General features: G+C 45.6%; 1 protein-coding gene across 1 annotated transcript in view; it reads right to left on the reverse strand.

Annotated features, from left to right (window-relative positions):
• Nucleotides 1-26,285, reverse strand: part of Map3k5 (mitogen-activated protein kinase kinase kinase 5) — a 201,429-nt gene that overhangs the window by 62,752 nt on the left and 112,392 nt on the right. Inside the window, exons 9-14 of the mRNA XM_032894935.1 lie at nucleotides 26,125-26,284; nucleotides 23,870-24,023; nucleotides 15,090-15,197; nucleotides 5,640-5,689; nucleotides 3,077-3,172; nucleotides 371-452 (exon numbers count right to left, since the gene is read on the reverse strand). Coding sequence (XP_032750826.1) covers nucleotides 371-452; nucleotides 3,077-3,172; nucleotides 5,640-5,689; nucleotides 15,090-15,197; nucleotides 23,870-24,023; nucleotides 26,125-26,284 — 650 coding nt within the window. The remainder of the gene's footprint in view (nucleotides 1-370; nucleotides 453-3,076; nucleotides 3,173-5,639; nucleotides 5,690-15,089; nucleotides 15,198-23,869; nucleotides 24,024-26,124; nucleotide 26,285) is intronic.

Consider the following 26,285-nt stretch of genomic DNA (forward strand, 5'->3'; position numbering starts at 1 on the left):
TCAGTGTTTGCTTTAAAGCATTTTTATTGATCTTATCTGTACATGTTTCTGTAGGAGTGAAGTGTCGTATGTGTGTCGATGTCTGCAGAGGCCAGAGGCTGGTGTGGGAGCCCCTGGAGCTAGACTTACAGACAGCCGTGAGCTGTTGGACAAGGGTGCTGGGAACTGAAGCCAGGTCCTCTGGAAGAACAGAATGGGCTCGTAACTGCCAAGCCTCCTGTCCGGCCCTCTTATTAGAGAAAATTTACACTCGTTGAGTGCCTCTATGCTGCACCCCACCACTCAGTGATGAGTCTCATCCTTTCCCATCCCCCTTGAAGCCAGCTTCCAGCTGCTCCCTTGTAAGACACGTGCTTAATTCAGTCATTACCTCCAGGGAGTCACCTTCACAGTCTCCTTCCTCCGCACCTCTCCCCTTCTCTTCGGTGATGGTGTTCACCATTTCGAAAAACCTAGAATGAGAGTTGTATTCATAGCACATGTAATGTCTGTGCACATGTCTGTGCACTGCTCAGTAAACCCATCGTAAGTTGACAACATCTTAGGTGGGAAATTCATTTGGACACTGAACCCACTGAAGACCCTGACTCAGCCCGGCCTGCCTCCCGTGTGGTGAGAGCTTTTATGTCAGCCATAGAATGCAAGCCTAATTCAGGAAGAATCACATAGTCCACGGATCTTAGTGAACACAGTACCTGTATCTACCTCATAGTCTAGCACAGAGTAGTGTGTTAGCTGGCCACCCGCTAAGGAGCTACCGGAAGTGAGATCTGTGGTGAATGAGGATCACGTGCTCAGCTTTTGCTCAATTTGAAAGGTGCTAAGCCCAACCACTGTAAATCAATGTACCCCAAATGGACTTCGGAGCAAAAATGGAGAGGCTTTAGGCAAATACACCATTGGGATCCGTGTTAGGTGTGTGGGGGTGATGGGGGGGGTGGGGGTGGGATCGTGAAAAGAAATCTCAGGTTGAAAGGGTTTTCTAGAAATTCCTGATGGCAAACAATAGTTAAGTGTCACAGGGAACTAGAATACTGAAGTGACGAAGTCAGGAGCGAGGAGAATCAAATCAAGATTACTGGCGTCTGTGTGACCTCAGGCAAACCCTTCCACCTCCCGGGGGCATAATTGTGAAGCAGAGGAGAAACAGGTTTCTTGGACTCAAAGACACTTAAATACTCATCACGTGCTCATACGGTACAATATCTTCATAAAAATTAATGCTGCTTTGTTGTTACTATTGTAATTCAGAAACAACAAAATACCCACGTCCCGGCTATTCCAGAATATTTAGCATCTGTAAATTTGATCTGTCACTAAATCTTTTGCCTGAGCACTCCTATACATTATACCTAGAGATCCTATAAGTGCTGTCTAAAACACTGAAGTGAACTAGGGCAGAGACTGGCTTACGTATGCCCAGGTGACAGCCGCCTCTCTTGATGACATTTTTTTTTTTAAATGCTGTTTTATTTCTGAGGTTAGTTTCAATGCCAGGCAAGGTATCTGAGAAATAAATCTGTCCTCTGCCCTCTGAGTAAACTGGAGACCACTGGTTCGTATATAATGTGTGGGAAGTACTGTATACAGTGCTGCTGGTTTCATGGGCAAGCCTCTATGCAAGGCTGACCACATGGGCAGAGCAGGTTAGCACGTGACCAGTTTTTCTACAACTCAGAAATGATCTCTGTGCCTCATTTTATCTGCCTACCCATTAACATTTCCACCCATTCGACAAATATTCCTTGAACACTTAGGGCCTCACTCTGTTCTGCCTAATGGGACCCAAGGAACAGAGCTATTTTGGAGTTTGCAGTGTTCAATTGTGTCTACTTTCTTAGTTACTGAAGACACCCTTTTTATACAATAGATTTGGATCATGTTTTTCTCCTCCCCCAATTCTTCTCCTCCCCCATTCTCCCTGACTCCCGTCTAAGACAGACCAGGCTGGCCTTGAACTCAGCAGTCCGACTACTTTTGCCTCCCCAGTGCTGGGATTAAAGGTGTGCACCACGGTGCCTGGCTCCCCTCCCCCAGTTCCTAACCTCCATTCCTAGTGCACATTTCCTAGATGTCAATGAAATGAAAGCAGAGCAAAATCCCACAATTGATTAGGATATTAGTAAACGTGGAGTAAGGTGAAATTTCATGAGGAGTTAGAAACAGAAGTAAGATCACTGTGTTCTACAGGGATATGAAATATTTAACCAAGAGTACTATACCAGGGGAGAGTAATGCAAATGTACTGTGAAGTTCATAGATTTGGGTGGGTCATCTCTTTTAGGTATAGATCGGGCCCTAGGCTATGCGGCCGCAGAGGATCCAGTATGATTAGTCAGAAGTGGGCTCAGGTACTATGTATTTACGCTCCCCAGGAAGATCTATGGGAGGCAGGGTCGTAGTGGCAGACAGTAGTGAGTTTACGCTAAAGAATTCGATCATGAAAAAGTGGGCACTCATTTCTAATGAGTATTTTAAAAAATGAGGCATGGCATTAAACCATTAACCTGTTGGCTGATGTTTTGTGTAAAATACCCTGTGACTAGGCCAAGGCTTGATTGGATAAACAGAATCACCGAATCCAATGGCACATGCTTCTAAAGCAGAATTCAAATAAAGCGTGTGTATGTGTGTCTGTGTTTGGGTATGTGTGTATATATGTGTGTGTATGTGTCTGTGTGTGTGTGTGTATATGTGTATGTGTATGTGTTTGTGTGTATGTGCGCGTGTATGTATGTGACTGTGTGTGTGTGTCTGTGTGTTTGTGTGTATGTGTCTGTGTGTGTATATGTGTCTGTGTGTGTATATGTGTGTGTATGTGTCTGTATATGTGTGTATGTGTGTATATGTGTGTATGTGTTTGTGTGTATGTGTCTGTGTGTGTATGTGTGTGTATGTATATGTGTGTGTATGTGTCTGTGTGTGTGTGTGTATATGTGTGTGTATGTGTGTGTGTGTGTATGTGTGTGTGTGTGTGTGTAGCTGCCTCACCATTCAAAAGCAACCTGTTTTGTTTTACTTGAAAGCAGCGATCCCGTGAAAACAGCCCGTCTCACACACGACGACAAATACATGCCTTTTACAGTGCAGTTCTGTGCAGAAGTAGATTTGGAAGTCGTCGGAATTGTGAAGTACATAAAGGAAACAGCATCGTTCTTCAAACTTGGAGATACTGAAACAAACCAACCGAAAACTCACGTTACTCAGACAGACATCATCACTTTAGCAGATCCCTAACGAAAAGGGAGCACTTTTAATATCTAACCCAGTATGGCACCACTGCCATTTTATAGACAGCACTTTCGAGACACATAGTCCCCACACCATAATACCAGCATTCTGTATTACCCTACTCATCTGTCAGTGCGGGGCTGTTCTGCTGGGTGATGTGAACCACTTGTTGGGTTTGGTATGGAAGCGAGTCTGGTCTGGCATAGCCTTGACCGAGCTGAGAGGGAAGCTTATATTCATCCCAACTAACTGGCCTCAGTGGTTCAAGGCCTGTGGGAGATGCTTCCAGAGCTAGGGAGACAGGCCATACAGGTAGGTGCACTGCTCAGGCTGTAGAGATTTTAAAGGAGCGAAGCGAAGTGGAGCAGCACTGGGATTGGGCGTAGCGAGTGCTTTATTTTAGAACAACATGAAGAGTTTGGAGTTTGGTAAGTTAGGCCATGGTGGTTTATGATAGCCGTTAGCCAATGTTTTCTGTAGGGGGCCCGGTAGTAAAATATCTTAGGTCTGACAGGCCAAACCGCTCAGTTCTGCTACTGGAGCATGGAAGCCTTAGTTACAAGTGAGGCTATGGCTGTTGTCTAACAAAACTTTATTGATATGACAAGCCACGGTCCCCATTGGGTCCATGAACGTAACTTGTCAGGCTGTATTCAATCACCTTTGGATCTCCTCATTTTGGAACGCACGGCATCACTTGGCTTTTGAGAAAGGTCTTCCTATGTGCCTCAGAGTGAACTCACACTCACTACAAAATCCAGACTGACCCCGAATTCATGATTTTCTCGCCCTGGCCTCCTGAGCACAAGGACTACAGGTATGTACGAACATGCCTGGATTTTATTATTTTCCAAGAGTTAAAAATAGACTCTAGTCATCATCTTAGGCCAGGCGAGCCCTCTCCTATCCTAGCTATTTCTACTCAGACAGAAGGACTTTGTGCTTCTCTTCTCTAAAAGTGTTCCTTGTATGTCATTATTCATCTCTTGCCACACTGTGCCTGTTGTTAAAATGCTTGTTCCCCGTCCCTAGTCCTTACCTGACGGCAAATTATTCAAGAGGACGTTCTATCTTTGCCACCTTCATATCTTTAGCAGAATAGGACTCAATATGGTACGCAGCTGGTGCTCAATAAATGCCACTGACTGGAGCTGGGCACCTGGGTGACGCCAGGCAAACTGCTGACCTAGCTGGGTTATTCCTTAGTTTGTCACCCTTTCTTTATAGAGGAGGAAGCCAGGCAAAGGTGGCCGTCTTTGAAGTCACAGAGCAGAACTCAAGTTTCCCAACAGGAACATCGATCACCAGATGGAGGCACGACATATACACGCCGTGAGTCACAAGAACTGTAAGGAAGGGCTGCTGGGCCTAATTAACAAAGGCTAATTCATTGTATAACAGATCTGATGAGGCAAAATGCATAGCAACTACAGCGAATGGACTGTTGAAGAAGGCAGCAGTAAGTAAGGAGTTGCCTTGCTAAACGAGCGGTTTAGGGACTGAATATTAAGAGTGCAAACCTTTGCGAACGTATCGATTGGAAAGGCATGAGTCGGCCGCTTAATCTCGCTTGCCTCTATTCGATCACTCATGAGGTAACAGGCAGCTCCACCAGGGAAACTAAAATTATCTGTGACTCACTGCTCTGTCAGTTCATGCCCTAACACAGCCAGCTACAGCCCTTGCAAAAGCAACAGGATGTTGCACAAGCGGCGGACAGAAGTCTGCTGTCTCCCATCTCCACCATGTGGGGGTAGCAAACAGTAGGAAACAGAATCCGGTTTGAACGCTGAGTGAGTCTAGAAGCCCAGGCTTCCAGATGACAAAAGTTTTAAACACTTAACCATTGACAATGGATTCTGACCGGTAACCTTCCTTTTCATTCACAGGAAGAGCTTTTTTTTTTTTACCCTGAGCCACTGGCGTTATGACAAGGTTTTGGAACTGAACTGGTTTGTCACTGTGACCTCACACACATAATTGCTTCAACAGTGACCTTGGGGGAGATTTTAATGAGTTTCTTATTCACATGTAGTTCCAGGTCCAGGGTGTAGCCTGGGAGATGTCCTGCATAGTTTGGGTCTACAGATTATTAGTTCCTGGTAACATAAAGGTCAGGAAGCCATCTTACAGCCTTCACTAAAAGGTTAGTCAGCAGGAGAGGACCTCTACACGGCTCCCTGTTAGCCACGGTTCACATTTACCCCAGAGTCATAAGCATGGGGTCAGTTCAGGGATCCATGATGGTGAGGTACTGCTCACAACAGGCTGAAGGCTGAGCCTTTACAACGCAGGATTCCTGAAATGTTTTTCAAATGTGAATGATGGATTTAACTTAATAAAATATGCTAAGAGGATCTCAGAAAAGTATGTCTTCTATGTACATCAAACGGACCAGGGAAACTTACCTCACCCCCCTGACAGAGGAAGCGTTAAAGTTCCACTCATGGATACCCTTCTGAAACACAGGAGAAGATGAGCGACGATACATGGGGGGAAACATCATAAAATCATTTAGTTTTACTTTTAATAACAAAGTCATTTTTCCTGATGTGTAGCTCCTCAGGAGGGGCAATTCACCCTGAGTCCAATTCACCCCAAGCCCACAAGGGTGATGCTTACCTAACAGTTCCTGTGCTTCAAGACCAGAGCTTTTAAAAAGCCTGGAAGAATTACTGTCATTAAACCCGAAAGCTTAATCTTAGTTGTAACTACCGTGCTTTAATTTGAGGTTAAAACAAAAAACAAAAAAACAAAAACAAAAACAAAAAACAGACCAAAGTAAAACAACAAGAAACCAGTGATCAAGGTAATTCGATTGTATGGTTAAGAAGGTAATTTCCTTTTATGAAAAATGTCTAATGATTTCCCATGTCTTTGTGTGCTTGAACACACACGTCTGGGGTTTGTAAGCACATACGTGCAAACGCATGTGGAGGCCACAGGATAACTTCACGTGTCCTTCCTTGGCTTCTCCATTGGTGTGGAGCTTGTCTCTTGAGTCCCACGGGCAACTGTTTCTACCTCCCCAGGCTTGGGAGTGCGGTACATGCTACACCCCTGGGGTTTTCTCATGTTGGTTCTGAGAATAAACCTCGACTCTGGAACTTGTATGGAGCATGGTACTGACTGAGCTATCTCCCCAGACTTGGCATCTATTTTCCCAGAAAGAAAAGCAATCAATCTGAACAAAGCCTCTGTTGAACGCTGGGATTCCAGAAGCTACCACAGTCAGCTTGGAACTAACGTTAGGTAAAAATTTCAACGAAACCTCTGTGCCTTTTTACTTTTCAGAAATTAACATATGTGTGTGTGTGTGAAAGAGAGAGAGAAAGAGAGAGAGAGAGAGAGAGAAAGAGAGAGAGAGAGAGAGTGTGTGTGTATGTGTAAGTAGAGGTCCATTACAGCTCAAAGGGATTATTAGCTAATTTATGCAAAACTTAACATGCTAATAACGTTTGGACATAAAAATCTGATTTTATGTGATGATTATGTGATACAGCCCATGTTTTAAAAACTTAAAATGTATCTCTCAATCATGACTAAAATATCCTAATTATCATGAAATAATTGTTCTTAGATTATTTTCCCTATACAAGTGCTTAGGAATTTCAACACCTCCCACACTGACCTATGCACGGGATGACCTTTTGACCTCAGCCTACCTAACTGGTCTGGTAAGGGACGTGCGTGCTAGTTCAGTTGGCCACGCCGTTTACCCTGGCTCCCAGTTTCTCCTCTTAGTAAATGCAGACTGAAGAAGGCTGCCACACACTCTGTCATCAACATCAGTTGGGTTTTATTCAGTTTTATATCAGCTTTGTTCAGAGCATCCACATAGTTTGTTTTTGTTTTTAAAGCTTTGCTAGAAAATGAACTGACAGGATTCGGGCTCTCTTTTCAATCGTCAATGAGTCGCTGAGTCTAACTGACTTCCTTTACAAAGCTCCAGGGGATTGTTCTTGAGGCAGGAGTCTGACAGCTGGTTGGGAGTTAACTTACCTGTGTCTACTGAACTCTAGCTGTCATAGGGAAGACCTAGGGGAAGACTCTGGACTTACACCAGGCAAGGAAAAATGCCTCAAGCTCATCTACCAAGCCAGTGGCCTTCCATCTTGTGATGGACGACGGTGACAAAACCATCAGTCTTGCTGACCAACACTCATGCCAGAGCCTGGCTGGGATTCTTCAGATGCTATCCCTGCTTGGTCTCTTCCTCCAATAAGGACAAAACAACCCTCATTCTTTTCTTAACTATACCCTCTGTAAAAATTATAACAGAGATTGAAAAAGTCCCAAATGTTTGGCTACGACAATTAACAGCATGTAAAACAACCATGAAAGGAACCCCTTTTCCCCACTGTTATGAGGCTGCGGCCTCGGCCTGGCTAGTAGGAAACAGAGAGTCTGAGCTGTACCACTTTGAGCTGGTCTAGAACTCTTCTCTTGGCAAAAGCAACTCGGAAGCCTCCAATTTTTATCCCCAGCTCCTAGGTCTTTTCTAAGGCCAAGCAACCAGGAGTGCAGACAGGGCCTCTCGAGTGCCATGCAAGCTGCTCAAAAACCAGCGCTTGGTGCGTCTTACTGGGATTTGAGCAAATTCTATTGTCATGAGATCGAGGGAGGAAGGACAGTGCAGAAGGCCTAATGGGGAGCTGAGGGGGTGACCGGGTCCCTAAAGCATTTAGCTTGCAACACAGACCTGAACTCATGTAAAAATGCCAGAGAGTGGCAGGTCCCATGAAATCCCATCACTGGGGAGGCAGAGGCAGGAGAGCATCCCCGAGCCCCAGGAGTCAACCATTCTGTCCTAACTGGTGAATGCAAGGCCACCCAGAGACCCTGTCTCAAAGGAGGCGACAGCACACTCACGAAGATGCCACCCGAGGTTGTCCTCAGCCTTCCCACACGTGCATATATGCATCTGCACCTGGACACACACGTATGCATGTATGTGCACACATGCACTTACACACATATGTGAACCAGTAAACGCATGAAAATGTGTGTATGTCCTCTGTGAGCAGAGTGAGTGCTCTTAACCATCAAGCCGTCTGTCCAAGTCTTCATTTACTACTCTTTTTACCTTTTAGTACAGTACATGGATTCAAATTTTAAAAAATTATATAAACATGCTTCTCATTAAAAAAAAAAAAAAGGGCCATATATAAAGTTACCAAGTACTAGGCAGGAGCAAATGAAAATGGTGGCCTGCGGCCTCGACTCTCAATCTAATATTGGCTTCTAACGTCTATGGAGCTGAGGTCAAAATGTCTACATAACCGTGTGACCCAGAGAGCAGAGCAGTCTGGGTGGGCGTTGGCGTGCAAAGCAGCCACTGAGCATGACAAGCACAGACATCTGTAAAGTGGCACTGGGAGGAACCAAGGAGGGGTTCCTGAATAGACTGGGCTGGTTTGGTAGGCAATGAGCAGAGCACTTCCTGACTATCTGGTTCCCCACAGGCTGCTCTGCCCGGGGCCACTTTTCCCCACAGTGCTCTGAAGTTCAAAGCCGAAGCTGCAGTCAGTGCCCTGGAGACTCCGGACCTTCACGGCTAGAGGGACTCACCACAGGGAGGCAGTGGTGAGCTGCAAAGTAAAGTACCAGGGTCCGGGAACGCTGAGCTGGAGGGATTAGCCCAGCGGACCCCACAGCCTGGTTACCTATTTGAACCAGCACAAAGCACCATTTTCTAGGAACTGGTCCACCCCAAATCCCGTGCACTGGGCAGGGCAGGAATAAGAACTAGGAGCTAACAATGAAAGTGATAGTGATAATTTAATAATTATGCTATCGGGCCTTATTGCTTACCTGAGGTAACAGCCAGTCCTCCCTAGCTCTTCCTTCTCCCTAGCTAACAGTAATGACAAAAGGGTTTTGGTGTTGTTGTTGCGATGGTGGTGGTAGTGGTGGTGGTGGTGGTGGTGGTGGTGGTGGTGGTGGTGGTGGTGGTGGTGGTGGTGGTGGTGGTGGTGGTGGTGGTGGTGGTGGTGGTGTTACTGTTGTTGCTGTTGCTGTTGTTGTTGTTATTGTGTTGTTGTTGTTGTTGGTGGTGGTGGTTCTGCTGGGGCAGTAAATTTAGCCTTGATAAGTTCAGTTCCTTAGAGGTGGCTGACTTTTGTTATGAAGGTTTGGGCTGGATTCTCCTTTCTGGGATGCTGTCTCTAGGAATGAGGCGATCGATGCCTGTAGTGGCTGTTTATGTCCATGAGAAGACAGTCAACGGCTTACAGAGAACTCAGCCCAGAACTCTGATTCAAACCCCCACTCAGAAAGAAGTCATCTCTGAATTTCCCAGGGTAGGAAATACCATTTCCTTATTGGTTGAACTGTTTTACTTGGGAGTTTATAGCCAAACACGTCACAAACAGGGGAGACTGACTACCCAGTTTACTTGGCCTCTCCACACGGCCACTGGCTGAGAGCTGGGGTGGGAGAGGGCAGGTAGCCTTTGGGTGCTGCTGTTAGCCACGTTCGCGATTGAGAAGCCATGCACGGGCCATAAACACAGGTTGCTTAATTTTAAACCCTAAAAGGGAGAGAGGGATTTCAAATAACCACACAAAATGTCTTGCACGTGGCTTCTCTAGGTTTTTTCCCATGGCACACATGCAGATTTTTCTCAAGTATTGACTGTAAGCATCAAATGCCAATGGGGAACAAGTACAGGGCTGGGCCCCGTAAGGTAAAGCAGTTCTTTAAGAGTCCTGGGATTTAGACTGAATGGATGTCTATAGAGAGATCAGCTTACAACCCCGAGGGACATTTTTTGAACGTGGGCAATTTCACTATGAAGACTGCAGGGGATGGGATACCATAGGTGCAGTCCACAAATGTCAAAAGCCACTGAAAGAACTGGAGAGATAGCTTAGGGGTTAGAGCACTTGCAGAGACCCCAGGCTCAGTGCCTAGCAACTACGGGATGTCCCATGGACATCTACAATTCTAGTTCCAAGGGCTCTGGGACCCTCTTCTGATCGTTGTGAATATATATATATATATATATATATATATATATATATATATATATATATATGTGTGTGTGTGTGTGTGTGTGTGTGTGTGTGTGTGTGTGTGTGTGTGTGTGTGTGTGTGTGTGTGTGTGTATATACATGCATGCATGCAAGCAAAATAAATCAATAAATATTTTTTTAAAAGACCATGGAAGTAGATGGTGGGTAACTCGCCGCCTAAAACAGCAACCCTTCCTCACGTACTCATTTGTGCTTTAACGTAGGTATTCCTTAGCATACTGTAAAAAATTGTCAGAGAGAATAACAACGTCTGTGCCAGACCCACTTTGCTTAACAGAGGACCCTCCTGAGAGAGCAAACAAAACAATGAGTTGGAAATAGTTCTGTTTCCAAAATTCTCTGGCTCGCTGCTTGCTCTCTTCCTGTCTTCCAAAATCCATTGGCCTGCATTCATTCTCGGGACCGTGTTCCTCGCTAATTCCTTTAGCCGAATTCCGTTCCAAGTGTCCCTGGGTAACCTTGCTGTTTCCGGTTAAGCCTCTGAAGATCGCTCCCAGTCCTGCTCTCCGTCCAATGTAAGGACGTGTCTACATCTACTTCAGAGTGTGTGAATAAGGCACTGCATTTCAAGGCAATATGATTGGGACACACATACAATCACAGTGTTGTCTCTGAACAAACCGTGCCTCTGTAGGTGCCTGTAGGTCATCGGCTCCAAGTGCCCAGGTCCCAAGTGAAATTCCCCCAGAATTCACCTTTCCCTTCTGAGCACCCTGCTGCTGTTACCACTCTCAGACTTTGAGCCACCAGCACTTAATATTTCTGTTTAGTTTCTCTTCCTAATGACCAGTTGGGTCATAGATTTTTTCCTCCCTTTTCTTTTCAAATGACCTGTCACTCTGCAGCTGCAGCCCCGTTTTCCTGCACTAAGATCCCTAACCACTTCATTTCTGGTTCTTTTCTTAGCAGCCTTTTCCGTGCCCCTCGAGGGTCTGAGATTATGTCAAGGTGAGCTACATCTTACGGTTACGGTGGGAACATCACTGACACATGTTCTGTGCCCTGTTCTGGGGGATTCCTGGTAACTGTCTCATGCACTCTCCTATAGGGTTATTGTCTTTTCCTCATAGAAGGAGGCTACAGGAGAGTTACCCAGACTGCCCAGGTCACTCAGCAAGCAACAGGTAACACCAGCTTCCCGCTTCACAGCTTCAGTCCGACTGACCCTGACCCTGGCTGCTCTGTGCTACCCTCTTGCCAGCCCTTAGACTTTAAGTAGCTTCAATGACAGCACATATCTGAATTCTTTTTCCTCACTCAGGAAACAAGTTGTGACTTTTATACTTCCTGCCTCTCCCTGGTAAGCCAGAGAGGCTCTTTCCCACCCTTGAACACCTCGGGCTCACATTTGCTTAGACTGCCTCGGTTGGACCTGGCTCTCTTCTTCTGACCTGAGCTCATTCCTTTTCCTTTTCTCTTCTACTCCTGCCCACCACCAAAGCCCAGACTCCAAGTCGGAAGCTTCTCAAAGACATCCTGCCTGCTCATTTTCTCCTCACTGAACTCCACAGACCAAAGGCCCACAAGGTCTTCCCCACAAGCCAGCCTGGTCCCACAAGCCACAGAGCTCCTCATAGGGAGGAAGCGGCGGGAGTTCCGCTACTCATCAAGGCGTCTCGTAACACTCCACTTATATACTAGGAATGTTACTGACGTGGTGTCCGCCATTCTCTCCATAGGGAGAACACAGGGAATGCCTTAGCTGTCATAAAGCTCTTTAACAAGGCAGTTAGTTCTCTTTATGAATAAGTTAGTACTATAAAAAAAGACAATAGTGGGGTTGGGGATTTAGCCCAGTGGAAGAGCACTTGCCTAGCAAGCGCAAGGCCCTGGGTTCAGTCCCCAGCTCCGAAAAAAAGAATAAAAAAAAAAAAAAAGAAAAAAAAAGACAATAGTACCTTTTGGAATTTCCTATATTAAATTTCTATACATTAATACTCACAGTGGCCGATACTAACATAGGTATAAGGTGTATTTTGTCATCTGAAGATCCCTTAGTTACCACAACCTGTGAGTGGGCAAACTATAAAACCCTAGCACAGCTAGTCCACAGTTGTCCTGTGAATGTGGTAGCAGGGCCAGCGCTCCACAGGTCGGGATCTGAAAAGGCCACAGTTCTGACAGAAGCCACTCGGCGTCCTTCTGAAAACGGATAACTGTGTACACACTCTGGGTGGTTTTATGCTGTCCAGCACGTAGCCTGTCTGCCCAAACGCTACCCCCTTACGAGACTTAACATGACCAAATGTATTCAGACAGACACTAACTTAAAATATCAAGACGGGGGGTTGGGGATTTAGCTCAGTGGTAGGGCGCTTGCCTAGCAAGCGAAAGGCCCTGGGTTCGGTCCCCAGCTCCGAAAAAAAGAAAAAAAAAAAAAAAAAAAGAGCTGGGAAAGGCCTATCCCAGCTAACATGAACACCCCAGCACATGCGTTATCCTTCCTTCATTCTAAACATGCTGTACGGCTGGGCCTGCTTAGCTTCTGACACTGGTGGTTCATGCATGTGAGTTCTGACAAGTCGGGTGGTCCACACAGAGCAGAAATCCAGTTTTTAACCCAGTTCTTGTCACCAAAGTGCCAAGGATCCAAGGTGCCATCCTTTGAAAATTATCCTCCCTAGAGGCCCGACTTAGTCATAAAGTCAAGGAAATAATGTCTCTCCATCAGTGGCTACAACGGAGACGTTTAGTGTGTCCACAGCCCTTTATTAAACTTGTTCTCATCCTTGGCTGCGTATCAGAATCATGCATCAATTTCCCCATCAATGTGTGTGTGTGCACTCAGGGCTCACTCTGAGCACTGCACAAAAGATCACGACATAGTCATCCCGCAGGCTTACACAACGGGAAGCTCAATTTGTCTCCTAACAGATATTACAGTCTCCCAGAGGATACTCGCACATGGTTGAAAGAATAAAAGCAAGGCTAAATTCTTGGCTCTTAAAAATGAGGGTCAGCCCTAATTTAAAGAAACAGCAGTCATTTTATATTTGTTATTATCCTTAAAATATCTGTGGTGCTCCTTAGAACAAAGGGCTCCGTGAAGGGCGCTGTCTATGTCACTTCCTGTAATCTTCAGAACAAAAGTGGGAGAGGGAAGGGTTTCTTTTAGCTCAGGTTGGTCTGGAGCTCACCATGTGGCCGAAGGCGGCCTTGAATGTCTGCTCACAACAATCTTTTGAGGTGGATGATGCTGTTATAATAATAATAATAATAATAATAATAATTTAAAAGAATAATAAATACTTTATCATCATCATCATCAACTTCCGTTGTAAAGATAAGGCCTACTCAGCTTAGGAAATCCATATTGCCTAAGAACAGTGATAAAATCTAGATATATTCAGGTCTATTAACTTACAGTATTGCAAACTCATACCCAGTTCGTGCATTACCTTTACTATGTCACCACTGTATACATTTGCAGGTTCCCCTCATTGGTTTGTCACCACTGTATACATTTGCAGGTTCCCCTCATTGGTTTGTCACCACTGTATACATTTGCAGGTTCCCCTCATTGGTTTGTCACCACTGTATACATTTGCAGGTTCCCCTCATTGGTTTGTCACCACTGTATACATTTGCAGGTTCCCCTCATTGGTTTGTCACCACTGTATACATTTATAGTTTCCCCTCATTGGTTTGTCACCACTGTATACATTTGCAGGTTTCCCTCATTGGTTTGTCACCACTGTATACATTTGCAGGTTTCCCTCATTGGTTTGTCACCACTGTATACATTTGCAGGTTTCCCTCATTGGTTTGTCACCACTGTATACATTTGCAGGTTTCCCTCATTGGTTTGTCACTACTGTATACATTTGCAGGTCTCCCTCATTGGTTTGGTTTTTTGTTTTTTTTTTTTTTTTTTTTTTTTTTTGCCTCCCAAGGGGGAAAGTAAGTTCCATGAGAGGAGTAGGACCTGGCACAAAGTAAGTGCACAGCAAACATCTGTCCAGGGAACAAATGAATGAGTCGTGCTTAAAGAAAATTAAGAGAGTAATTTGGAAAACAATTATAACAAAAAGTCCCTCAAATAAACTTTCTCCTAAGACTTCTCTAATGCCTGTCCTTTCTCCTGTGGCTTGGGTAAGTCCTGCATGCTTCTGTTCTTTTAAGGGTAGGAGCGTGAGGGCTAGAACTGATGAAACCATGCATGTAAACTCACTAGTTGACACCGAGGCAGGGGGATTGAAATTTAGAACTCAGACTAGCCTACATATTGAGACCCTGTCTCAAAACGAAGAAAAACAAAATCTGAATGAACTTCCGACGTGCAAAGGCTGATCGTGTGCTTCCAGGGGCGGATGTAAGGGGGTCTGAGAAGCTTTGGAACCAAATGGCAGTGTGTACGCTGCCTTATTTTATCCAGACAACACCAAGCCAGTGCTAATGTGAAATTTAGCAGCTATATGGATAAACATGCGTTTGGACACAACGGTAATTATACGGGGCCCAGTGCAAGCCTACAAGTAGCATTATTCAAGAAGGCTTCTAGAATTAGGAAACATGACATTTACATAATTTTGAAAAATTACCCCCTTCAGGCATAACTTGGTTTACAGTCTGAGGTTCTAAAAAACGAAGAAATATCCCAATTTTTAGCACATTCGCAATGGCTATGCCATCTATACCATAAACCTGAATGATACCAAGTATATCCTGCTAATTGATGAAACTCCTAACCCCGCATTAGCAGTGTTTATTTTACAGCATGTACTTATGCCAAGATAAAAGCGTCAAGCTGTTTTTCTAATTAGCACCTCTACTGAGGTAGACCAGAAGGGCAGAAGGCCTTGTCTTAATGACACAGCTTACCTTGTCGTCAGGGAGGACATGCCAAATAGAGATCGTCTTCTCCTCGACTTCATTGTTGATCGACAGGTAAGAAGGCTGATAGATTTTCGTTGGCTCTAATATTAACACCTGGGGGGGGGGGAGGCAAAGAAGCTTGCATTAGAGACAACTGCTCCGTCAACCCAACACCATGGGGAAGAGGCCATAGGTTCAACCGCAGTAGAAACCAGCTTAGCTTCGGGCGAAGACTCCAGGATCGTCTGAGCATTTTGCGACACACACCCATTCCCAAGGCCCAGCTTTTATTGCTAACGGACTGTAAGCCACACTTCAAGTTCCACAGTTCAGCCATCCCAGGAGAACATAATAACTGTAAAAATCTGCATGCTTAAACTACGGCTCTCATGAGAGAGACGATCACCGCAAGTTCAAAGCCAGTCTAGGTTATACAGTGAGTTCCGGGTCAGCTTAGGCATAACGTGAGACACACCTCATCCCCAAAACTTAGATTAATCATCATGCAATACATATGCTATTCCTATCAAAGTAAACGCGTCACAAACGGCAGAGGAATGATAACGCATTTCTGCACACCCAAAAGCTTCGACTTCTAGAACAGGAATTTGAGAGTCTCTCCTGTCACCCTCTGCTATCAGGAGGCAGAAGGATGGTTTTTGTAGCCACGAAAATGTATTTATAAATAATTTGGGATTTTTACTGGAAGAGGTTTATATATAAACCAAAGAATCAGATATAGCTATGTGAAATTAAAAAAAAAATCTTTGCATTGTCTTCGAGATAAAGCTGGAACCTTCGATAAGAGATAAGTGATTCTCCTATTTCAGAGATGCCTGAAGGGCATGTAATAAGGGAGTTGAGACTCTATATTGAAAAGATACTGAAAAAGTTTTATTATGATGAATACTTTATATCAAGAGGGAACGACACCAATGTACCTTGCACTGCCTAAATTTAAAGTTGTGGTAGCTATGTTTGTATAGATCCTGAAAGTTAATTAAAAAAAAAAAAAACTGAGACAGGGTTGTGGGTGTCCCGGGCTGACCTTCAACTTGCTAGACTTTGCCCTTCTGATCATTTGAGCTCCTGCCTGCACCACTGTTTTAGGTGGCGCTGGGGACTGAACCAGGAACTCATGCATGTTGGGCAAACATTTTATCAACCTCGCTTCACCTCTAGTCCCCAAGACCTATTTTTTTTTTTTTTAAAGGCAGTCAAGAATGTTTAAAAAGAAGGAAGAAAAGGCATTACTCCATTACAGAGAAACTGGAATGGTTCTTTTTACTCTGCTGAATAAAGTTATTTTCAGAAGTAATCACAAATCAAGCAGGTTTATCAGATAAAACTGGAGACAAATCCTCCCCAGGGCTCGGTCATCAAGAAATAACAGGTTTCCCATGCATTAAAAAATGCAACGCAGCCTGAGGGAGGAAGGACAAGAATATGGGTCAGAAAACTGGTTCCTGGCCACATGCCAGGAATCCAAAACAGCCATTTGCCTGTGAGTTTACAATCACAGAACACTTACGTAACTTTATGTACATAGAAAGAGGGCAGGAAAACCTCCAGATTTTTCTTTACCCTCAATACAAACACAAACAAACAAACAAACAAAAAAAAACAGTCTCACAATGATGCCTGAGTTCTGACTCAGGACCCCGATTGGGTGAACCAAGTCTCCAATTCCAGTCAGTCAAGCTCAGTGCTACTAAGACTGAAGATGGATTTTCAACCACCAGGATACAAATGATGCAGTCTGGGACCTGGGTGGGAAAGGGGAGGGGAACGGGGAGGGAGGATTAGGTGTCAGGAGAGACAGGAGAGATGCCCAGAGGGCAGAAGAATGAATTAAAATATGCAGCTGCTGGCGTGGGGTTGGGGTCAGGGAATCTCTAGGAAGTCCTAGAGACCTGGGATGCGGGAGGCTCCTAGGAGTCAATGTGGGTGACTTTAGCTGAACCGCCCAACGGTGGGGATATGGAACTGAAGAGGCCACCTCCAGTAGCCAGAGAGGACCCCCAGGGGAGGGATAATTAACCCACCCATAAAACTTTTGACCCAAAAGCTGTCCTGTCTAAAAGAAATGCAGGGACAAAGATTGAGCAGAGACTGAAGGGAATGGCTGACCCGATTGTCTGGGGATTCATCCCACGATTGGGCAACATTCCCTGACACGATTACTGATGCTATATTGTGTTTGCAGACGGGAGCCCAGCATGGCTGTCCTCTGAGAGGCTCTACCCCACAGCTGACTGAGACAGACTCACAGCCAAGCACTGGACGGAGGTCAGGTACTCCTATCAAAGAGTTGGGGGACAGACTGAAAGAACCCAAGGGGACGGCAACCCCATAGGACGACCAACAGTGTGAACTCACCTGGACCCCTGAGAGCTCCCAGAGCCTGAGCTGCCAAGCAGAGCACACACAGGCTGGTCAGAGGCCCCCAGCACATGTGTAGCAGAGGGCTGGCTGCCTTGTCTGGCTTCAGAGGAAAAGGATGTGCCTAATCCTGTAGAGACCTGATGCCCCCCAAGGGGGGGATACCCAGGAGAGGGGCTACCCTCTCAAAGGCAAAAGGGAGGGATGGGGGGGACTCTGTGAGGGGGGACCGGGAGGGAGAGCAACATTTGGGATCTAAATAAATATAATATTAATTAAAAAAAAAAAAAAGAAACAGTGCTGTCATTATCTGAACAACCCAGCGTTTAAGGTACTTAAGCAAGTAATAGATAACAAAAGACGGGGATCCCAAAAGATCTTCCAAGGTTTCTTCACCAACAAACGAGAATCCTCTAGTCCCCAAATCTACGTGCACGTTATCTCAGAAAAGCACAGGCTCGGACGAACTCTCTCTCCTGTTGAACTATGCCTCTATTGTCACCCCAAATGTTTCCAATAGATAAACTCTGAACTGTGCGTTCTCAACTTGGGACAGGGAACAAAACAAGGTTATCGTGGCCTAAAGTTCCCGGAGCCCTGTGATGCCCTTGAGACGACAAAACAGGAGGCGTCTGTAAGATAACCACCGGAGGGGCGGAGGAATGGAGGGGAGAGCGAGGGAAGGAGGAGGAAAGGGAGGGAATGAGGTGAGGAGAAAGGGAAGGGGTGAGTAAGGAGGAGACAGGAGGAAGAAAAGGATCAACCAAGAAAAAGGAGGCAGCTGAACAGAGCCTGGCACATGACCGACCCAGCTCCTCACGTGGGACCCGACCCAGCTCCTCACGTGAAGTGTATACTCAGGCTCTCACGCCAGCCAACATCACAGTGACCGTGGACTTCACTGATCTGAGCCAGGAGAGCATGGCAAGGTCAATGGGATAGCTGTTAGCAACCAGTGCAAATTTACGTCTCTAGAGAACCCAGAGCACCAGGCCTCCCTCTCCTTCTGGTTCCTGACATTAGTTGATGGTCTCCAGGCTTTGCAGGGTGGAAAGCAAATCTCTTCCAACCCCAAGGGGAGTCGAGCAAAGGGAATAAACCAGACCGAGCATAAATAAACAGGGCCATCCAATGTCATTTCCCAAACTTTCCGCCATCTTTGACCATGTCTGGTTTTATTCTTTGACTCTTGGATGGCAAAGTAGTAGTTAGGAGAATGAGGTAAAGAGAAACAATCCAGTATACGACTTCTCATGTGGTCCCCTGGGTTTTAGTCAGACTGACTTTCTAAGTGGACAACGTGACCGTCCTAATCAAGAACACCAAAGCCCCCCCAGTATGAGCCATGGAGGATGCTACCACACAGACAAGATATGACCGACACAGCACCAGAAGGCTCCATGCCTTCTGTGAAGGGATATACGTGGCCGATTTGAGACACAGTGCAACTTACTACCAATGTGCATATGTGCATGTGTATACATGGATGCACGTCTCTCTCCCACAACCACCCCTGCCATTTTGTGATCTACATCTTGTGCATTTTCTTACATTTACCGTATGCTTTCCTTATTTCTGCAACAATCGATTTGCACTTTCTGCAGTACTTATCCACACATGCAGATACAGGAAAACAGGCATGTGGCTGACTGCAATGGAATTAGGAACTTCCTGGTAGATTTGTGCTTTCTGGAATTGATAGAAAATGAAGTGTGGAGAGTTCGACTAGTTGGGCATAGTGGTGCACACTTGCTCTGGAGGATGTAGCATGAGACTAGAACCATTGACGTGGCAAAATCTTGTCTCAAAAATCAAACAAGCAGGGCTGGGGATTTAGCTCAGCGGTAGAGCGCTACCTAGGAAGCGCAAGGCCCTGGGTTGGTCCCCAGCTCCAAAAAAAAAAAAAAAAAAAAGAACCAAAAAAAAAAAAAAAAAATCAAACAAGCAAACAAACAAGCTGTGGTGGGAGTCAGTGGTAGGGAGAGGAGGGAGGGGTTAGTAGTAGAGTGAGGAGGGGAGGGGTCAGTGGTGGAGAGGGAGGAGGGGTCAGTAGTAGAGCAAGGAGGGAGGGGTCAGTGGTGGGGAGAGGAGGGCTGGGTCAGTGCTGGGGAGAGGAGGTCCAAGGCTAGCGGTAGGTGCTGGGGGTTATAGGATGATTAAGCGTTTCTGACCCATATTCTCAAGGCCTTGGGTAAAGTAAGAATCAGAAAACTGCAATTTTGAACTCAGTGTTAACAGCAAAGCATGGGAAAGCAATTTTGAGTTTTCAAGTTATGTGTTCTGGAGTAGGAGTGAAAGAAAACAGCACTAAACCCTCTCTTTTAGTCTCTTAAAAAACAGACAGCCGCAAATAAACCATGAGGCTTCAAGAAGACATGGGATTGCTGCAAAAACAAATGATAAACAAGTCTGCAAGATAGAGTAATGTGTGCACGGCAGTGTAACATGTGCACGGCAGTGTAACATGTGCAGGGCAGTGTAACGTGTGCACGGCAGTGTAACTGTGCACGGCAGTGTAATGTGTGCACGGCAGTGTAATGTGGGCCTCAGCCCACCCCAGAACACAATGCCAATACCCCACCATGCTTGCTTCAAGACAGTTTCAAAGAACAGACTTTTCAAATACAGCTGAAGTCCCACGGTCCCTTCCATATCTCATCCCTTCCCGAGACAACTTTCCAGCATGTCTGGCAATTTCTACACCCACCAGCAAAGTCTAAAATGTTCTGTCCCCTACATTTGCCAACTGTAAACGTTTTACTAATCCGTGTCCAGCACAACAAAAACTATTTCTCAACTTACTTTGTATTTTCATGCCTACTTAACAGGTTAATTTCCTTCCCCTATGGTTCACTCTCTTTAACTTTCAAATTAGGCAAATTGTACATTTTATAACATTTGTATTAAATACTTTTCCTGCTTTATGGTTCTGTATTTTGCATGTTTATGGTAGTTTTTTAAATAAAGATTTTATTTATTTATTTTATGCACACTGTCGCTGTCTTCAGACACACCAGGAGAGGGCATCAGGTCCCGTTACAGATGGGTGTGAGCCACCACGTGGTTGGTGGGAATTGAACTCAGGACCTCAGGAAGAGCCGTTAGTGGTCTTAAAGGCTGAGCCATCTCTCCAGCCCCTATGGTAGTTTTGAAAGAAACACTTCCCTTTTTATATTACAGTTCTCCACATGCCAGGGAAGCCCTCTACACTGCTCCATTCCCAGAGCCTCCATTTTGCTGTGTGCATATGGGTATAGGTGGGTGTCTGTAGGTTCACATGTATATTTGAATATATATGTGCGTGTATACATATAGCCAGAGGACAAGATCGGTTGTGCTTCCTTGGGAGAGGCCGTCTACCTTTTGAAAAATTAGTTTTATATATGTGTGTGTGAGTTGCTTGTGTGTCTGTCTATGTACCACACATGTGCAGTACTCCAGGGGGGCTGAGGAGAGAGTCTTACCTCCTGGAACTGGAATTGCATTGTGAGCCATTGGAAAGGTCCTGGAAATCAAACCCAGGTCCTCTAGAAGAGCAGCCAGTGCTCTTAACCACTGAGCCATAGATATTCCAGTCCTCACCTAAAGGGCCTCTCACCGGCTTGGAAACTTATCAAGTAGGCTAGGCTAGCCCATCAGTGTGCAGACGATCTTCCTGCCTCTGTGTCCCCTCGCACTATAACGCCAATGGATGTGGCTTTAATGTGGGTTCTCCAGGTGGGGCTCTGCTTCTCCTGTTTGCATAGCGCATACTTTGTGGACTGGGCTATCTTCCCGGCTCTCCTCCTCCATTTTTAAGTGAGGTCAATCAGGATGAGGTAATATTTTCCCTGAGGAACTATGGGGCTCTTCTTGCTATAGAAAGTCTCTGAGATGGACATGGCGGTATATGAGTAGAATGCCAATACTTCTGAAGCAGAGGCAGGGGAATTTCAAGTTTGAAACCAGGTCTAGAGACACAAAGAATTCAAGGCCAGTCTGCTACATAGTGAGGTCTTGTCTTCCCTCCCAAAATGTCGCTTTGTTTTTGTTTTAAATAAGGGGCAGGGGTGTTTCTTAGAGGTAGAGTGCTTGCCTAGCTTTGAGTCTGATCCTCAGTATAGAATAGAGGGGAGGGAAGGAGAGGAAGGAGAGGGAGGGAGAGAGGGAGGGAGAGAGAGAGGGAGAGAGGGAGGGGGAAGGGGAAGAACATTTAAAGTAGGAGAAAGATTTAAAAAGGAAAATAGAAAAAAGTCTTTTAAACTTAGAGTTTATCCTCTCACAACTTCTCACTATTCCCCAGGTCTTATTTCTTTATTCACTTACAACAGACCAATTTACATTGAACTCATTTAAAGGAGTTAGGAATGGAAGCTACGTGGGTCTCCTTTCACTCGGCTTTCTAGCTCATCAGGCCAGCAGCTCACCCTTTCCCACCATTTCCTGCACCAGGGAAGGGCGAGCGGCCAGCTCACTCCGGGATATGGCTTTCCTGCTCTGCCCATTGTCTACACTAGGAAACAGCTCAAGGCTTCACCAGGAAGCCGGAGCAAAGCATGTTCATTCCGAAGCCCAGGATCCTAGAACTGGAAACTGGGGTTTATAAAAATAAAAAGGAGAACTGTCACTTCCCATGAGCATAGGACACTGACATCAGAGAGCTCAAACAAGAGATGTGTCACGTAGATATGGGAGGTAATTTCTGCCCAGAGCCGGTTGCTACTAAGTCCTGGATCAGATGTGTGCATGTACATGTGAGTGTGTGTGTGTAGCTTAGTCAGTAAGTGTTTGCTCTGCAAGCATGAAGACTGGGTGTATCCCAGTAACCATTGAACGAGTCAAGCTTGCTGCTATGAGCTCATATAATCCCAGTGTTAAAGAGCCAGGGACAAGTGAATCTCTGGAATTGTTGGCCATTCTAACCTAATCCCAGTGAGAGACCTTGCTTCAAAACCCAAGTGGATAGCTCTTGAGAAATGACACTGAGGATGACCATGGTCACACACACACACACACACACACACACACACACACACACGACCTTGAGAAATGTCATGAAGGATGACCCATGGCCACAAATAAATACTGACACACACACACAGGACCTATGGACAACCTATGGACACCCCACTATGGATTTGTATGCACAGTAAATATGTCTATATAGAGAGACATATATATATATGCATACATATGTGTCAGTGTCCATGTCTGTGAATCCATGCACACATGCATATGCACATGCACACATGGATGTACATGCATAATATGTATGTGTGTATGTGTGTATAGAGACATATATATATATATGCATCTATATGTTTATGCCTATGTCTGTATCCATGCATACATATACAGATGTATATGTACAGTATGTATGTATATACAGAGACATATATATATATATACACACACATACATACATACATACACACACACACACGTCTATGCCTATCTCTGTGTGTATTCAGGAATGCACAATGACACAGAAGTATGTGTACAAAATGTGTGTATGTGTGTGTATATAGAGAGACATTTATTATGCATATATATGTATATATGTATGTGTCTATCTATGCCTTTATCTGTGTGTTTATGGGCACACACACATGGATGTATGTGTATAATATGTGTGTGTATAGAGAGAGACAGAGACATATGTTTTATATATGTATGTTATATATATACACCTATGTCTGTGTGTTTATGGGCACACACACATACACATACTACACACACGTCTGCTAGAATCAGACACTGAATTGAAGACCAACCTGTAAGTCGTCATTTTTAGAGTCAGCCCAGGAAGCGACTGCTACACGCGTGTCTATGTGACCATGGGGCACCTTGACCCACCTGGCTTAGAGTGGTTGAGACAGAATCGCAAAACAAGCGAGCGGATGGCTTGGCCATAGCCATGCTGATGATCCCTAAGACAAAGCGACAAGACTGCAGCACCCGAGGACAGCAACCAGCCTGGGCCCCAGAGCTGACCCAGCAAAGCTTTCTGAGTGTGCCTCAGGACACACCGTAAGGAGCAACTCCAAGCCCTGCCCCAAGATGCATCTCACTCTCTGGTCTGGAGACCCCTGCAGACAAGTCAACAAAACTAGGCGTGGTGGGCACGCCTGTAACCCCAAGCTAACCCAGCACCAGGCTGAGGCAGGAGTTCAAGACCAGCCTGAGCTACTCAACCAGACCCTGCCTCAAAATATACAGCAATAGCTAAGCACTGAAAAATACAAAGTAAGCCAAAGAACTCAATCTGTAGAAAATAAAGATGTCTGCCAGGTTACACGCTGTGCATACTAGAACATGGGGTCAGAAAGTCACTCACATCACGACTGTCAAAATCACACTACCAGATGTTTCTTAATGACAGAAGCAAGGCATAACTGAACGCTGATATGCGTTAGAGTACTCACTGGAAATCTAACGACAGTAACATCTGTTTTTGTGGCCTCCACCAGGAAATCCATCCAGAAGTCCACGAGCTCCTGCTTGGCCGTGGGCTGCTCTGTGGTCAGTTTCACAAAATGCTTATATATCAAAATGGTCTCCACAATAGACTTGAGGTACCTGAGAAAGGGCACAGAAAACAGCACGGATTTAGGGGCCGCCTGCTCCCCTCAACCCCGTGTTTACCCTACAGGGGTATTTACATTCTCTTAAGTACACTTGTACTTATCATTGGGCCTCCGTATTTACCAAGCACGCTTTACTTTATGCTGCAAATCAGGTGCTTTCTCATGTTTAAATGTCACAAAAATCTAACCAAGTAGGTTTCTGAAAGATGAGAAAACTCAGGTGTAGAAAGCTTAAGTAAATTAGACCTGGAGCCAAACATCTCCCTAAAATGTGTTTTTATTTGTCATGCTGGAGATCAGACCCAAGCCTGTGCATGCTGGGTAAATGCTTCAAATCTGAGCCACATCCCCAACAACAGATCCTTCAGGAGACATTCTTTTCCTCTGAACCATTGAGATTAAGTATTAAACGAGTGTCCTCAAACTAAAGACAGATGGTGCGTCAAAAGAAAAAGTTAAGGAGAATGAGGAAGAAGATAATTATGCAAGGTGGTGGCTAAGTAAGCACTTTGCGGGCCACAGACGGGGAAGTTGGCATTACATAATAGGCATTACCGTGTGGCTGCTATAGCACTGTGGAGGATGGTGTCTGCCTTCTTCCTGACAGACTCCGAGATGCCTAAAGCCAGAGCTCTCTGTATCCCTACTTCGGTCCCCACTTCTGCCATCAGAAGTGTCCAAAAAAAGTTGTCAAAAGGAACAGCTCGTGTGGCTGAATGTAGCACGGGTGTTTTCGGCCTCATTTAGCTCATGTCATTTACTCAAAGGCCACTGTGGACATGCAGATATCAGCATAGCCCCTGTCCTCGAGCTACACACGGTGCCATGGAGACACATATCAAAAAGGCATAACAACCCCAGGAATAAAATCAGTGGGGATGGACTGTAAGGAAAGACATCAGCATCGACTGAGGCACACTGAAGAATGTCAGAAACAGGAAAGCAGGTGGTGGCCCGGGGTGGCAGTGTTAGGGGGTGGCGGCAGTGGTGGTGGTGGGGGGGGAGGGGGATTGCGGGTGGTCAGCATGGAAGTTTGAAGTCAGCATCGGAGTTAAGACGTGGTGTGTGAGCCTTCCCCCAGACAGATGAGCAAGGAGGCTGCAAGGGGCATCTTTAGGCAAGTGCTCGATGCAAACATTTAAAACAACCTGCTGCTCCCTGAGCAGTGTGACCCACAGAGTAAAGTGAAGCCTCTGGGAAGGCTGAGGGTGAACCTCGCTTGCAAAGCCAAGGAGATGGACTTTACCCCTCAGCTGCGATGGCTACTAAACTGGACTGGTGTAAGGACTTTTAGGGGAAGCAAAAGTCAGACTTGTATTTTAGGAAGATCTGTGTGGAGATGCTGTGGAGGAGGACTGGGCGATGAAGACATGAACGCAAAGTCCTGTTAGAGGCCACAGCTGCCTCAACATGACAGGCGCTCCGGGGACGTGGACAGTGAGAACCGGGCCTCAGACATGCGCTAGGAAGAGACTTTCTCTGCATGGCTACGGACCTCTTGGTAACCGCACGGGATGCAGAATAGAATTAGCATTTTTTTTTAAATGACTGCAGAAGGAATCTTATCTCTCCCATACTGCAGAGACAATAATGAGATTTGGATGTCATCCAGAGACAGCCCGGGATTTACAAAACACACATATGGGAGACACTCCAGTGTGTCTACCACACCAGGAGTGAATGGTAGTGGAGTCCAAGAATAAGAATTTCCCAGACAGAGACTGGATCATGCAGGGAACAAAGCACATGGGTTTACAATGGAACCCAGAGAGGCTGAGATGAACGAGTGGTCTCAGACCCGGGGTTGGGTCAGAAGTGAAGACACAGAGTGTGATCTGTGCGCACTTTATGTGTGTGATGCTAAGTCAGGTTGGTCTGGAGGGCTGGCCAATGTGCAGGAAAAGCTTAAGTGGCTTCACCGGAGTCACCACAACTTCTAATTCTTCAATAGTTTCCTTTATGAAAATTCTGTTTTTTTTCCTATAGGCTCTGGATGTTAGCCTAAAAACAGACAGCATGTCCTATGAGCTGTAAAACCCAAGACTGGTACGAGGCCGTCTATTAAACCGCATGAGCACGCGGGAATTGATTACCACGCTGGCGTCTTCAGTCTGAACAGTTTCTCAGATGCCTGAATGACCCTCAGATGGTCGTTGGCCAGGACACTGGCTCCCAGAAAAAATCCGACTTCCCAGTAGCTCTGGAGTTTCTCCAAGTTCCCCTTTTTACCCAGAAGGCTGCTCAGTTTGACTCC

Source organism: Rattus rattus, chromosome 2, assembly GCF_011064425.1.
Source record: "Rattus rattus isolate New Zealand chromosome 2, Rrattus_CSIRO_v1, whole genome shotgun sequence".
Lineage (NCBI taxonomy): Eukaryota > Metazoa > Chordata > Mammalia > Rodentia > Muridae > Rattus > Rattus rattus.